At 34.3% G+C, this 16,331-nt stretch overlaps 1 protein-coding gene and 1 pseudogene across 4 annotated transcripts in view; both read left to right on the forward strand.

Annotated features, from left to right (window-relative positions):
- Window positions 1-16,331, forward strand: part of RLF (RLF zinc finger) — a 66,687-nt gene that overhangs the window by 21,169 nt on the left and 29,187 nt on the right. For 3 of the 4 annotated variants that reach the window (XM_016140065.2, XM_016140066.2, XM_016140064.2), the window contains 3 exons: window positions 785-866; window positions 5,051-5,183; window positions 11,025-11,227. In XM_016140065.2, coding sequence (XP_015995551.1) covers window positions 785-866; window positions 5,051-5,183; window positions 11,025-11,227 — 418 coding nt within the window. Of the gene's footprint in view, window positions 1-784; window positions 867-5,050; window positions 5,184-10,408; window positions 10,498-11,024; window positions 11,228-16,331 lie in introns of those variants that run through there. The other variant, XM_016140068.2, reaches the window with a different exon arrangement.
- Window positions 470-593, forward strand: LOC118605439 (annotated as a pseudogene).

Below are 16,331 nucleotides of genomic sequence, written 5' to 3' on the forward strand. Positions count from 1 at the left end.
AATTCCTAAGGGATAAAGTAGCAGTCTGCAAGATTTTAGAGAGGCATTGGTTGATGGATATTTTGAGTTTATTCAGATTGTTATGCATTTCCTTTTAAAAATTCTCCATTATTTTTTTCTGGGTATTGGTTAGGGTAGAAAAAATAAAACTTTTTCTACTCCCTTGACTCATTAGGTAAAGAAATGGCCTTGCCAATCTTTCTGCTTCCTCAGCAAGTGACAAGAACCTGCATAGATGAGTTACATATATTTATTACTTCATCAGCTGAATTGACAATAGCATGAGCTCCTGTTTTTTTTCTTCTGCAATCAATATGGTTCCTATATGGGTACTCTCCCCACACCCTAATAAATTAAGTAAAACTGCTTGGAATATGATTTATAAAAGACTTATAGTCTTACTAAATGTATTAAAGCAACAGTGTAATTATAAAGCCCTATGATTTTTCCTTTTTAAAGTTGAAATGCCTTCTACAGCCATTCTGTGCCACCCTGAACATGGCCGATCTCATCTTATCTCGGAAGCTAAGCAGGGTTGGGCCTGGTTAGTACTTGGATGGAAGATCACCTAGGAATACCAGGAGCTGTAGACGTAAAAAACTATATATATAAAAATAAAATAAAATTGAAGTTCCAGTGTAACAGCATTGAAGAAAATTGCAAAGAGTAGAAAACAAATTTAAAATAGTTTGAACAAATGTAAAATATGTATCCAGAATCACTGTTATACTGTATTTGATTATAACTATTGACTGATATACTGACTTAGTTATTTATATTGTAGGAGTTGTTTTGAATTACTACTTTCAGTGTCTGAAAGTGAACTGCCACGTGAAGTCTGGGTACTCTTTCTTCAGTCTCTACAGGTAAGTTGATTTGGTCTCAAAAAATGTCTCTGTTTAGGTATCTAAGACACCTAATTAATTTCTTCCAGCAAACTAAAATTAGGAACTTAGAACTAAAATTAGGAACTTAGAAGTTCATTATATAATTGGTATTAAGTTCATTAAATGAGAGGCCTTTCAGATGGAAAGGGTGTGTTAAATTTTTTTTCTTTCATTTGATTTTATTAGCCTTTACACAGCTTAGAAATCAAAACAGTTTTCATTATTCACAGTTTTAGACAGAATAAAACTATTAAAAATGTAAAATCAAATATTGTTATAAGGTAGTTGTTTTGGGATCATTCTTAGTATACTTATCTAGTAATTTCTCCCTAATGCTTCAGGGATTGTGTCAAGCATTTTAAGTCAAGATAGTCATAGATTTTATTTATGCATTTTAGTTACAAGAAAGCTATGTTGGCTTTCATATTGGCTTGATTATCAGCTTTCTTAGGGTGAGCAGATTAGAAAGTAGTTGGGGGTGGAGAGAGTAGGGTAGGAAGAAAAGCAAGTCACTGCCAGTGACAGCAGGCAAATATGCCCGTCACTAGTAGAGACAGAAAAACTATTTTTTTTTTTAAAAAAAACATACATAATATAAGCAATAATAGCTGTAATTTATTATCACTAATTATGTACCAAACACTACTTACATTACATTTGACATGTTTTGTATCTTTTAATCAAATTACAAACCTTATAATCATTTGCATCTCCATTTACAAATGGGAAGACAGGCATAGAGAGGTTAATCAGCTTGCCCCAGAACTTTCCTTGTTAACTGCTTCCTCAAAGACCCAAACTCCATATTAGGTTGGACCTGTTTCCTGTAGGTACAAGTAAAAATTTCCATATTATCAGACACATTATTATCTGGTATTTCTTTCCTCAGATATGTAACTCTATATGAAATGATACAATATTATCTTTTTCTCTTTGCTGAGAACAGGTTTCTTTGTCACGTTCTTGGCCTATTTTAATCTCTGTAGTGCAGTACTAATTCCTCACATATTCATACAGCTGCTAAAATTATCTTTCACACATACATAGCACATTGATTTTGTCGCTCTTCATTTTGAGGCCTGCCAGTAGTTTTGTCCTGGTATACAACACTCTAGAAGGGCAAATCTACTTATTCTTATTTAGGGCCGTTGCTATTATTTTCGTTAGTATCCTTTGCAGAGAGAACACTCTCATTTCTTCATTCTTTCTTAGATTATTTGCCTTTCCCTTCTTTCCCTCCCTTCTGTGTAAGTTTTTTTTATCAGAAGTTTCGGATATATTTTTAAATGTGTTCAATAAAGTCAGTGCAGCAGAGGTAAACATAAATGTAAGATGTAGTATCTGTTGAAATCTAGAAGGTAAAACCCTGAAGTTTTCTTATTTTAGGTGATAAGTGGACAAGGCCACAAACGGTTTTGAGGATACTTTTGGTAGAATAGTTTTATCAGAGCAGGCAGGCCACAGATGGAACACTGTTTACCACTTTGTAGCCTTTCCATGCCTTTTGCCTATAGGTATAAAAATACACTCTGAAATGGACTTTTTATTAATCAAAAATGAGATCCTTTTTTCATAACTTTTTAAACACTGATTTTAGTATTAAATGGAGTTCCCTAGACCCCCATTTCAACATGGAAGGGTCATTTCTCATACCAACAAGCAATTCTAGGATGCCAGCAGGGTGTCAAAGAATTGATTCAACTTAATTTTGACACAATCTACCTAGAGATAGCATTAGATTTTACAGGTTTAATCCCACAAGAGTGCCTTCCTGACCACCCCCCCCCTCCCCTGACCACAAACAACAGCCACAAACCTGGTTTGTTACCTAGACTTGTGACTGACTGGCTGTACTGATGCCCTCTTCTAACTCAAAATGCCAAGTATAAATCCAGGTGGTTATCTGTACTTCTGACCAACTGCTATAAATCAAAGGTTCCCAAAACTTTCTCCTTGGGTTCTATTAATTTGCTAAAGTAGCTCACAGAACTTAAGAGAAACATTTTACTTACTGGATCGCCAGTTTATTATGAAAGCATGTAATTCAGGAACAGCCAGGTGGAATAGATGCATAGGGCGAGGTATGTAGGAAGGGGCGCAGAGCTTCCACACACTCTGGGGTACAACATTTTCCCAGCACCTCCATGTGTTCATCAACCTGGAAGCTCTCTTAAAAAGGACCAACGAGCTGTTGCCCTGAGTTTTTATGGAGGCTTCTTTACATAGTCATAATTGACTAAGTCATTGGCCTTTGACAGTTGAACTTACCTTCTAGCCCCTCTCTCCTTCCTGGAAGTGGGAGCGGGGAGACTGAAAGTTCCAACCTCTAACCATATGGTTCTCCTGGCAACCAGCCCCCACCCTTAGGTGGGGTCCACAGGTCACCTCATTAACAGAACGAAAGACTCCTTGACTTTTTAAGGAAATTTTAAGAGTTTGGGGAGCCAGGAACTATGGGTGAAGTCCAAATATAAATCACAATATTGCAATCCTGGACATACGTTTAAGATTGCATATATAGAACCTCCTTTTTGGTGATTACTTGGGATTCTGTTGTGTGGTTGTACCATAAATTATTTGACCAAATCTTTTTGCAATTTATTGTAAAGAATACTAGAGTGAACATCTTATGCTAGTATGTCTGTATTATAGACTTCAAGATGTGGACTGAAATTTTTACCTTAAAAAAAGAAAGATTTAAGTTTTAAAATTATTTTTAAAATTCCACCATAGTGTTTAAAGATTCTATATATAACTTTTTAAAAGTAGCTTTACTATAATAAATGTATATCCATTGTCAGCTAAGGATTATTATACACACATTCTTACTAAGGATAAACTGTATTTTGAACAGATAAAAAATAAAACTTTTTGTTCTTAACCTAAACTGTGACCTTTTATTTTAGTTGCTGTGTATCATAGTGAGTGATAGTATTTGTTGCTAAGTGTAATAGTACATCTTTGTTTAGATATTACAAATAAAGTAACCAGACACTGTAAATTCTTAAATTTTAATATGTAATCTTCATCCTCACTTCAAAGTAAATGCCTGATGTCCTAAGTTAAAGAGAAAAAAGGCTGAGGACATGTCAAGCTATTAAAGAAAAATTGCAGCATTAGTAAAATATTGCTATTAGTAAACTATTCATTAGAAATATCACTTTCTGTGTCAATATTGTATCTTACACCCTTTCCCAGTAGAATATAGCTGACCATATTGGGTGTATGGGGCAAGTAAAAGAGTGTGCACATTTTAAAAACCTATCATTTTGATATGAAAATTAAGTGGAGAAAATGAACATTATATATTTTTTAATCAATTTTTTATGGTGACATTGGTTAATGAAATCTGATAAGTTTCAGATGTACATTTTAACAGTATGTCATATATATATTTACATAGTGTGTTCACCACATTATATTTTCCAAAGGAATATATTGCTGTAAAAGGAAGCTTATGTTTCTTGAGAATTTTAGCAGTCTAAGGGAAAACAAGATTTTAGACATGGGAACCACCAATAATTCCTACTAGAAATAGAGGACAGTGAGATACATACTTAATCATTTATGTCGAATTAAATTTCTAATCTCTTCCTCCCATCCTTTGTGTATATAAGTATTTTAAAGAACAACTATTGGCAATTATGTTTGTTTTCAAGGAGATAGAATAATAACTAATAACCTAGACTTTCCATGGCATTTTATAGTCATCTCTCATTTACAAAGTCATTTGATTTGAAGAATTTAAACAATATAAAAAGTATGTAACAATTGGTGTCATTAAGTAATATTCTATTCAAAGGAATAGGTTGCCTGTGTGGATACTGCAGAATCTTTTTTTAAAAAAGCTGTACCATTGGCCCTAAAATAATTTAGTAATGCAAGTATGTAAATTGAATTGTGGTGATAATTTTACCTAAAGGAAAGCGAGAAAAACATTTTAAAGATACCCTTTAAGTTAATGAAAACATCCTAGTTTCATTTAAAAAGAGCAGCAACAGAATTTCACAAAACTTTGAGACTAGTTTTTTTCTGCCTTTTTTTTTTTTAAAGGAAATCTAAGATATAAGTCCTTTCATAGACATTCATATATATGGAAGAGGCAAAACTACTGTCTGTATTGCTTATTAGCCTGTTTTCCGGATATGCTGTTTTCGTTTTAGGAGTCACATGATGCATTATTGGAATTTGGGAATAATAACCTACAAATATTGGTTCATGTTACCAAGGAAGGGGTGTGGAAAAATCCAGTTCTTCTTAAAATTCTTTCTCAACAGCCAGTAGAAACTGAAGAAGGTAAGCCTTAAAACTTTACTGACTATATTGAATTAGGACTTAGTTCTAAGAGAATTGAAATTGATTTATGGGTTACAGTTTTGTGAATTTCACCTGTATATCTATATACCCAGTCATTCTGTTCTCCTTGGAATAGTAAAAACCAACCTTTAGCACTTAATGTTTTGGCTAAGGATCTTGTATTTTTAGGTAGTTTTAAGTGTCCCTTTGTATTTATTTTGAAATGTTGCTTTGAGTAACAATATTTATGCAGAGTTCCTGAGATAGAAATGAATAATCTGCTTTTAGTCCTTGGTTTGTAGTTGAGCTTTGCTCATATTTTGTTCACTGGTTAATATAGCTGAGGACCATGAAAAAAATTGCTATTTTATTTTTAACTTATGAAATACTGAAATTTTGTGTTTTGTAGAGAAATGAAAAGAATGAACATTTTTGTTTGCAAAATTGGCAGTTTAAGATTTATGTATTTGAGTTGATTTTTGCATTTTAAACACAATAGTATCATTGGTATTGCCAACAATTGTGATTTCATTTGCTTTTAGTTAATGATAAATTAAAAATATCACATTCTGTTAAGTATGATTCTGGAATAAAAATGAGTTTCAGAACAGTTTTTATCCAGAAGAGTTTTTATTACACTTTTGATATGTAGCTAGTATAGGTCTTACAGCAGTCCAGTTGAATGTTAATGCGCTAAACTATCCCAGTTAGCTTATTCATTCACCAGATTTAACAGTCTACTGTATTTATGCTATTTGGTTTCTTCCGCATAGTGAGATTAGCAGTAGGGTACTTAGATTTTCCCTTGGTCCTTTTCCTCTGATAATTCTACTGCTTATCAGTTAATACTGACAACAAAAGAAAAGAGTTAAGGAAAAGAGCTATTAAATAAAAAAGAAATTGGTGGTTATTGTTTTCTGTTGAGGTCCCCAGTAAATGGCTTCCATTTATAAATATAGGCAGATGGAGGCTAAAATGTCACCTTTATTATTAATAAAAGTTAAAGGAGAGAACCAAATCGTTTTAAAAGGATCCTGGAATTTTGCAGTTCCCATTTTACATAAGGCTTGACTAGGGTGAAAAACAACTCATGCTCTCTGTAGGCAGGCCCAAGGTGGAGTTAAGTTAAATATCCTCAATTTATTTTCCCCTGATGTACTAATCAAATATACCACCCCACCTCAGGAGTTAACAGTACTTAATTTCTTTTCACGTTGATATAAATCAAAAGCAGGGAGAAGCACTGTTTATGTAACCTCCCCATACTATCCCATCTGTTCAATAAAGATTTATTAAACACCTACTATTTATAAGACTTACTGGGTATAGGCTACCCACAAATCTAAGGAATTATTCTGAGATCCACAATATAAGTGATAGGCAGACAGCCTGTGGCCTGCCTGTATTCTCAGATGACCATTATGCTGATTTCAGGTCAAAAACAGATTAGAAAGCTTCCTTTATAGCTCAACTGCTCTTGCAGCCCAGATACTAACATATTTTATGGTTAGAAAATATTGACTGTCATCTCAAAGATTGCCTTCTGGTCAATAATGTAGAAGCATAAAAGTGCATTTTTTTAACCTCCAAAGAACTTAATATAGATGCTTTTCAGTTTAGTTTTTCTGGGGAAAAAATTCATAAGATTTTTATTTTTCCTGCCTTAATTCTTGAATTTTGTGTCTACCCACTCCTCCACCCCCCCAAAAAAAGTTTACTACTGAAATATGTACTAAGTACCGCCTGGCATGATCAGCAGGGAAATGAGGGGGTTTCTCACACCCAGATTCTAGCCCAGGTACCAAAGGCTTTTCCACCCCAGGCCATTTCAGCAGGCTACCACAGAAGGCCAAGTCAAGCCCCATGAAATATTGAGGCCTAGCACCCATAAAACCTTCTTTACTCTCAGGATGGTGAAGCAGTTGGAAGTAGGTGTAGCCCAGTCCAGAAACATCAACCCCCATCAACAGTGGGGACCCTTCTACCACCACACTGGAGTGATTCCAGCACACAAAGGTCATCCAGAACTACTATCTGGTATCTGCCAGTTTTCCAACCAACTTGTACCCTACCCGGCTCCTGCCTCCCCCCTTTCCCATAGTTTATGATACCAAAACACAAGTTTTTCCCCCTTCTCATTGAGACTTAGGAGGGCCAAAGCAGTAGCCTTTTGCATTTTTCTCTCTTTCCCCTCTACCAGAGGTTGAAGGGATCCATTCTTACTGTTCAGAGTCACCAATTCCCTCCCCTAAATAAGTCTGAGAAGGAACCAGCCAGCTCTTACCCTACCCCTTGGTCGTTTAATTTTTGTTTCCCTTTACCCCTTACCTCTGAAGCCATTTTATGAATTCTCATGTGCCACCTGAGTCTCCATTAAAAAAAAAAAAAAAAAAAAAAAAAAGACTTTCCTGTTTAATTAAAAAAAAAAAAAAACTTCATTTTTTAGCTGGACTTTAAATGTTATCATTTTTTACATTATGAAGTATATACCAGGTAAACCGTCATAATGTTTTCAACTTACTTGAAATGGTTCAGAAAGAGAAAATGTAGGTAAAGAAATACGCCAAAACAGTTCAGTTGTTGAATCTGGATGGAGGAGAGGATATATGATTAAAATTTTTTTTGTATTAAAGTGGGAAAAAATACAGAAAGGATCATGATTGGAAGTGAGACTTCTCAGTGTACACTTTAAATATTGATTACAAAAAATATTGATTACAACATAAATGATTTTTAAAATGCAAAGTTGATCTGTGTTAAAAATCGATATAGCAATTTAACTGTGGTTGTAATATATTGAGTAAAATAGTTTTACCTCAATAATAGTTTTACCTTAATAATAGCTATGATTTATACAGTACTTGTTATGTGATGGGTGCTGTATTAGTGCTTTCCATACCATTTAATTCATTAAACAGGTGAGAGATTACAAGGCCACGTAGTTAAAATTGTGGAGGCAGAATTTAAGCTCAGGTTAGAAGATATTAAAGGTTTTTGATTGAGTGATAAATCATTTAGTTACTAAATACATGGTTTTATTAAGTATCTCTTATATAAAAGACATTGTGTGTAGTGCTGTGGGAAACAGAAGAGTTAACAAGACTTGATATTTGTTCACAAATTTCTGATACTGTAATAAGGGGTATGTCAGAGACAAATAATAACTAATATTGAGTATTGAGTATTTACTCTGAGTCTGGCTCTGTGCTAAGTGTCTTATCTGGCTTACTGGTATTTCATTTATGATTCTTTCCACTCTATGAGGTAGCTATTACTGATCTTTTATATATGAAGAAACTTGAGGCTCAGAGAGGTCAGTTTGTCCAAAGGTCTCATAGTATGTGTCAGAGTCATGACAGCCTCAGATTGGTAATTCCAAAACCCCAGATCTTAATGTTTGTACACTGTAAGCTTTTATTACTGTCCTTAAAGAGAAAACTAAGTGTGGTGAAAGTAAATGTGGGAATATAGAAGGGGATGGGTTGTGTAAATAATGTGCTTGTTTTCAGGTGTGTGATTTATGAAAATGCTTAAAACCTGATAAGGCTGATAAACAGTAGAGTCTGATGTTAGGCGGAATAGGATATAGGGCTGACAGATGTGGCAGGAATGAGATTGGAGAGAGTTTTAAAAAGAATTGCTAGGACATAACAACTAAATTGATTTCCTTGAGGAAAGGAGTCAGCAAGAAGAATAATGCCAGAATTTCATTTCTGTATGATTGAGAGAATATTATTATGGAAAATAGAAGAAATAAGGAACAATTTGAGAAATATGGTTATTAGTTCATTTTGTGGAATTTAGTGCCCATGGGACTAACATAAAATACTTCAAGTGAAAGTGTTCTGTTTTCTGTACATGCTTTTTGACCTTAACTACATTTCAATGTGTTTACAAAATTTAAAACCAACACACACACACACACACACACACACACACACACACACACACAAGCACACACGCATCCCGAGGTCCAGTCTCCACCTACTAAACCAACATCTCCAGAGTTGGAGCTTTGGCATCCAGACCTTTTTGAAGTGCCATAGGAAATGAGTACCTTCCATGGATAAGTGGTGGGAATATACATTGGTACAAACTCTGGAGATCAATTTGGCAGCAGTTCTACTTCTAGGAATTTTTTCTATAAATATAGTCAGACATGTGAATAGGCCTATGTACAGGGTTGTGAATAGGCTTGTGTACAGTGTTGTAAATTGTAGCGTTATTGACTGTTTCCAAAGATTGGAAACAACTTGCAAATGTATCAGTAGGGGATTGGCTAAATTAATTAATAGATCCACACAGTAGAATACTATTCAGTTGTTAAAAGTATTGAGTTAGCTCTAAGTGTACTGTAATTATAGAATGACCTGTATGATATATTAAGTGGGAAAAAATATGTCTTTTGTACTCAGAATTTCTATTTCTGGAAGTATAAATAAGAAGCTGGAAACAGTTATTGTGTCTTGGGGACGGAGGCTATGGAATGAAGGTAGATAGGGAGACAATTTTTAATTGTATTCTATTTTGTAAGCCTTTTTGAGTTTTGTGTCATGTGTATATGTATTAACTAATAAAGGAACTTTAAAAACTCTATAGTTGATTCTGATATTCAGTTAAGATTGGGCCAGTGGTTTATCTCTATCACCACCCCACACAAATAGCTTATCTTTAATATTAATGATTTCTACTCCATATGTGTCTGTATAGCTACAGCATCATGGATATCACCTGAGAGTCTTGTTAGACAAGCAAAATCTCAGGTCCCATACTAGACCTACTGAATTAGAATCTATCTGCATTTTAATATAATTCCCCAAGTGATTTAGAAGGTACTTTTAAATTTGAGACACACTATTTTAGATGAGCTACCTAAACCAGATCATTCACCATTCGTCTTGACATGTGTCAGACCCATGTCTATAAGTAATACTATGTAAAATTGTGCCACACTGTTGTTGAGTATCTACTATTCATAAATTGAGGGCTTGTCCAGAACACTGTACAAATCAGTACTCAAGTGCTTAATATTCAGTACTGCTCAGCAGCATTTTCCAAAGTGTGTACTGAACCAGGAACATATATTTTATATTGTACTAATAATATGTGTAAAAGGGTTCTCTGGTCAAATCAGTTTGGGAAAAATTGAGTTAGATAAAAGTGAACAGTTTTCTTTATTGCAGGACTGTTCCAAGATTTGACCAAGGAATCCTTTTTTTTTCTAGGACTATCTCTCAGGTCTTTTGGTCGGTGGAACACACTTTGAGAAATGCCTGATTTAGAGGAAAGAGCACCACTGACTTTGGAATCCTTGGCAAGTTACCTAATTTCTCTGAATGTTAATTTTCCTAACCTTAAACTGGGGATGATAATACTTGCCTTGGTGGTGGTGTGAAGAATAAATGAAAGGTATATAAAGACACTTAGCTTAAAGCTTGGTACCTCTTAAGTGTTCAAGTTGTAGTTGTTAATATTACATAGGTTACTTGCTTCTTTTTCTTGCATCTATGCTTATAGTTAATTTCACTATTCTTTACTATCCTTATCAGAAAGTGAAGGAGAAGATCAAATAATTAATTTTGGTGCAATGTTAGTAGCTGTATTAAAAGTTTTGGTGTTCCAAATAAAACTACTAAGTAATGGGGGAGTTATTAGCAAAATTAATTTCATTTTCTGCTCTATTAAATGAGTATCGAGACCAGAATCAACTTCCCAGTTATATCAACTGAATTTTTATTCAGTAAAAACCAACCACCCAACAACAAAAGATCAGACTTTCATCCTAACAACTTCTTATGTGATATGTTATCAAACTGTTTTATCTTCCCTTTTTTTTTTTAGTCAATAAATTGATTGCACAAGAAGGACCTTTCTTTCTCCAAATGCGAATAAAACATTTGTTGAAATCTAACTGCATCCCCCAGGCTACTGCTTTATCAAAACTATGTGCAGAATCTAAAGAAATTTCAAATGTATCATCATTTCAGCAAGCCTATATCACATGCCTATGTTCCATTCTTCCTAATGAAGATGCTATTAAGGAGGTGAGTAAAGCAAACGACTGCTGTTGTCATTCACACTTACTATGAATTTTAATAGAATTTGATAAATGTTGCATGGCAAGATGAAAACCAAGACTGATTTTTTTCCCCAGGCTCCTGAAAAGTGATGTTTTAATTGTATATTTAAATGTTCTAACAGATTGAATATAAAGGATTTGTAAAGTAGATAATTAAAGAATATACAGATGGATGTTTGTGTTTGGATGATGGTTTGCTTTGAAATTTTTACATCTGAAAGTTGTTTTTTTTTTTAAAGTAATGATTTCCCTATTTTTGGAAAATGCAAAAATAATTAATACTGGCATCAAGGGATAAACAGAAGAGAGTGGCATTTAACTTTAGCATAAGTTACTTTATACTTATAACTAAACAGAAATGTAGGACTTTAGAACCCATGAGTACATTTAAACAGGTAAAGTGGACAAACTAGATGCCATGGAAAAGAGTAAAGTGCTTGAGTCCTTTCTTAAACTATTTTATTAGATTGAATTTTTTTTTTTTACCTTGAATTACTGGTTTCCTTAGAAAAACTGAAATTAGGTTTCTCTAATAGTTTTTAATAAACTATACAGAGAAAAATGAGGAATTCCTAGGTTGCATTCTATCACCTCCATTTACTTATCTTCCATTCACATCTGACATGGATTCTTATTTTACCTCTACACTGAACTTTATTTTTATTAAATTTAGGAATTATAAGAATCTGGATCTCTGTTGTAGTCATTCTTACATTTTTATGACAATTTGAACTATAAATATTCTGCTCTCTAGGTGTAAATATCTTTCCACCTCATTCCTTTTAATGTAAAGACCACCAGGACCAATAAGCTATTAATCCTGTCACCTTTTCACTCTCTCATCCTCCTATGTTCCCATTTCCCTTCTTACTCTGCTCTTCCATAGTCATTGTTATCATTCCCTTGCATACATTCTCAATTCCTCTGGTCTCTCCCTTAATTGTACTTACTTGACTAACCAATATCCTGATTATCCCTAAATTTCCATCAACTCCATATCTTTACCTGTACCAGTGAGGTCAGGCTTGTGTAGAGAAAAACCTGCTAACTGATTTTACTTTAAAGCATTCACACTATATTTTTTTCATCTCTTCACTCTCCCTTCTCTTAGATCTCTATTTCATACTTTTTCTTTCTCTTCAAACCTATGCTAGAATATCTTTACCCCATCTCACTCTCTGTTCATGAACCTTCTCCTATTTCTCTCAGGAAACTGAGGCAGTTGGAAGAGAGTTTCCTGCCTGCATCTATGCATATGCAGTTTCTCTTTTGTTATTAAGGGTAAACTATATCCGTTCTCCTAGTTTAGGTCAATCCCTTTGACTTCTGTATTAGACCCAATCTGCTCTTGCCCCATCAAGGGTAATGCTGCTATAGCATAATCAGTTTCCACCTCTGCTAAAACCATCACGACAGGATTTAGGTTATTTCTTCCATTTTAAAAATATTTAGATTCTACTACTTCTTCCAGCTGCCACTTCATTTCTCTCCTGCCCTTTCAGGGTTATTTCTTTTTTCTTTTTCTACTAGGTGTTTTTGTTCAGGGTAATTTCTTGAACAAATTGTCTGCATTTACTTTTAACATTTTTCTCCTTGAACACAGTTTAATATGGTGTTCACCCCTGCCAGTTTACCACATCACTAGATCCAATGAAGATTTGTTTTCATCTTACTCAATCTGACTTCTTAACTTTGTCTTTAAACTTTTAAAAGTTTTTCTACTTGCTTCTAGGGTACAACACTTTCTTGGTTTTCTTTCTATTTGATTGATTCCTCTTTCTCATTTCTACGTGTACTCTAGGACTCCGTTTTTGAGTGCCCTCTTTTTAAAATCTATACTTAATCCTTTAGTGATCTCATCTAGACTCATGACTATAAATACCAACTATAGTCTGAATCTCAGAAATTTTATTTCCAGCTCACTCCTCTCCTCTGAACTCCAGACTCATATATCCAACTGCCTAATTACTATCTTTACTCGTTTGGCTAATAGCATGGCAAATTTAACATGTCCATAACTAAGCTCATGATATTTCTGATATTAAGGCTTTGTTCGTTTTAACGTACTTTCTCTCAATGAAGTCAGTTGCATTCTAAGTATATTCTCAGTGTTAGTCGGGGTGGAGGGGCCAGTGAATAACCAGCTACCATTTTTTTGAGTCCTTACTATGTACTAGGCATTAGGCTATGTGCTTTATGTACATTGTCACATTTAATCCTCACAGCAACCCTTAGGTAGTTCCATTTTATTGGTGAGGAAACAAAGGCTAAGATTAAGTAATATGTTCATGGTTACGAAGCTTAAAGTGATTATGCAGAGATTCATACCTGAATTTGGTATATTAAAGATACGTGATAATAAATATTGTCCTAGGTATTATATACCTTAGGGTTTATATATCAAGTGCTGTCTTGGACATTTCAGGATGCAAAGATGAATTCAGAAGACTCCAAATTGGTGTACTTGCTTTTACTCTTGCCTCCTACATTTTTTCTCAAAAGTAACCAGAATGATCTCTTAATTAAATCAGGCAATGTCACTTCCTTGGTCATAACCATTCAATACCTTTCCATCTTTTTCAGAATAAATCGAAAGTCTTTATTTTTTGTTCAGTGGCCCCTGGCTACTTCTCTAACAATCTCTGACTAATCTTTTTTTATTATTATTAGATTTATTGGGGCGACATTGGTTAATAAAATTATATAGGTTTCTAATGTTCAGTTCTATAATACATCATCTGTTTATTGCATTGAGTTCACCACCCAAAGTCAAATCATCTTCTGTCACCGTATATTTGACCCTCCTTTACCCTTTCTATCTCCCTCTCTGGTAACCACTAAACTGTTGTCTGTGTCTATGCGTTTTTGTCTGTCTTGTTCGTTTGTTGCTTTCAGTTTTATATCCTACATATGGCTGAAATCATATGGTTCTCAGCTTTTTCTGTCTGACTTATTTTGCCTAGCATGATAATTTCAGGATCCATCCGTGTTGTTGCAAATGGCAGTATTTTATCTTTTATTTTATTTTGGCTGAGTAATATCATTGTATATATGTACCACATCTTTATCCAGTCATCTATTGAAGGGCACTTCGGTTGTTTCTATGTCTTGGTTACCATAAATAATGCTGCAATGAACATCAGAGTGCATATATCTTTACAGGTAAATGTTTTCAAATTTTTGGGGTAGATACCCAGAAGAAGGATTGCTGAGTCATGTGGTAATTATATTTTTAATTTTTTGAAGAGCCTCCATACTGTTTTTCCTTAGTGGCTGTACCAGTTTACATTCCCACCAGCAGTGTATGTGGGTTCCTTCTTCCCCACAACCTCTCTAACACTTGTTTTTATTCGTCGTGTTGGTAAGATCCATTCTAACAGGTGTGAGGTGGTATCTCACTGTGATTTTGATTTTCATTTTCATTTCCCTAATAGCTAGCGAAGTTGAGCGTCTTTTCATATATCTTTTGGCTATTGGTATTTCTTGGGAGAAGTGTCTGTTCAGGTCCTCTGAATTGTTTGCTTTTATTTTTTTAGCATTTTATTTTATTTATGTATTTTTGTTTTTGTTTCTGAGTTGTATGAGTTCTTCACGTATTTTGAATATTAGCCCCTTATCAGAGGTGTTATCTGCAGTTATCTTCTCCCATTCAGTTGGTTGCGTCTTTGTTTTGTTGATGGCGTGTTTTGCTGTGTAGAAACTTTTTACTTTGTTATAGTCTCATTCATTTACTTTTGCTTTTCCTTCCCTTGTCTTTGGGGTCAGATTCATAAAATCCTCTCTTAAGACCAAGGCCTGTAAGGTTAGTACTTATGTTTTCTTCTATGCAATTTATTATTTCAGGTCTTCTGTGTAGGTCTTTAATCCATTTTGAGTTAAGTTTTGTGTATAGTGACAGATAGCCTAGTTTCATTCTTCTGCATGTGGCTTTCCAATTTTCCCAGCACCATTGATTGAAGAGGCTTTCTTGTCTCCATTGTATGTTTTTGGCTCCTTTGTCAAAAATTATTTGCCCATATAAATAATTTATTTCTGGACTCAGTTCTGTTTCATAGGCCTATGTTGTGAATTTATCTTGTACAATTTAATGCTCCTGTTCTCCAGCCACCTTGTTTTTGCTGTTCTTTGAAAAAGCCAAATATATTCCTGCTTTAGAACTTTGTACTTATTCTTTCCTTTGCCTGGAATGCCCTTCCACAAGATAATGTGGATAGCTCATTTCCCTGACATCATTCACACCTTTCCTCAATATTGCCATAGCAGAGAGGCCTTCCTCACTATCCAATTTTAAACAATACCCTGTCCCCCTACTCCGTCATATTTTTCTTCAATAACTATCTGCTATCGTTATATATAAATCCATCTAAAATGGCCTGCATCACTCTCCCTTTACCCACCTGTTTTTTTCTTTATAAGTATATATTAATATTTCTATTAGTCATCATATTTGCTTATTCTCTGTTTCTTCTCACTAGATTAAAAACTTTGTAAGGATAGGGACATAGGTTTGTTTGCCAAATTCCTACATCCTAGACTATTTAGCCACATAGTAGGCACTCATAAAGGACTAACTACAAGCTTGTATGCTAGTGTACATATTTGTAGCATTGGGAAGGGTAAGGAGATGGGAGACTGCTTACTTCTAATAACAGCTGCAGAATTTTGTATTCAGGAAACTTAACCAGAGTAAAATGTAGTAATGGTTATTCTCAGCACCTAGTATATGCCAAAAGAATTCAGAAGAACTACAAATGCTAGACCTTGGATTTGATTGCTCTTCATCCTATAATAACAACTTTTCTTTAATCTCTCAGCCTTTGTTTATTTAAAACCTAGTTTGTTCTTAGCATTGTATTAAGCACTGGCAAATACAAAAGAGTGTGTATGACCTAGTTTGGTTGCCAGAAACAATTACAGGAAGATAACTACTAAGACATATGGTACCGCCCCTAAATTCAGTGAAAGTGTAGAGATAGAGAATATCTTTGCAGACTGGCATACAATGCTTTATAAAAATTGATCCTTGAATTGGACCTTGAAATAATGGTGGGGTTTGGACAGGTAGAAAG

The sequence above is a fragment of the Rousettus aegyptiacus genome, unplaced genomic scaffold (assembly GCF_014176215.1).
Source record: "Rousettus aegyptiacus isolate mRouAeg1 unplaced genomic scaffold, mRouAeg1.p scaffold_m13_p_1, whole genome shotgun sequence".
In the NCBI taxonomy this organism is placed as follows: Eukaryota; Metazoa; Chordata; class Mammalia; order Chiroptera; family Pteropodidae; genus Rousettus; species Rousettus aegyptiacus.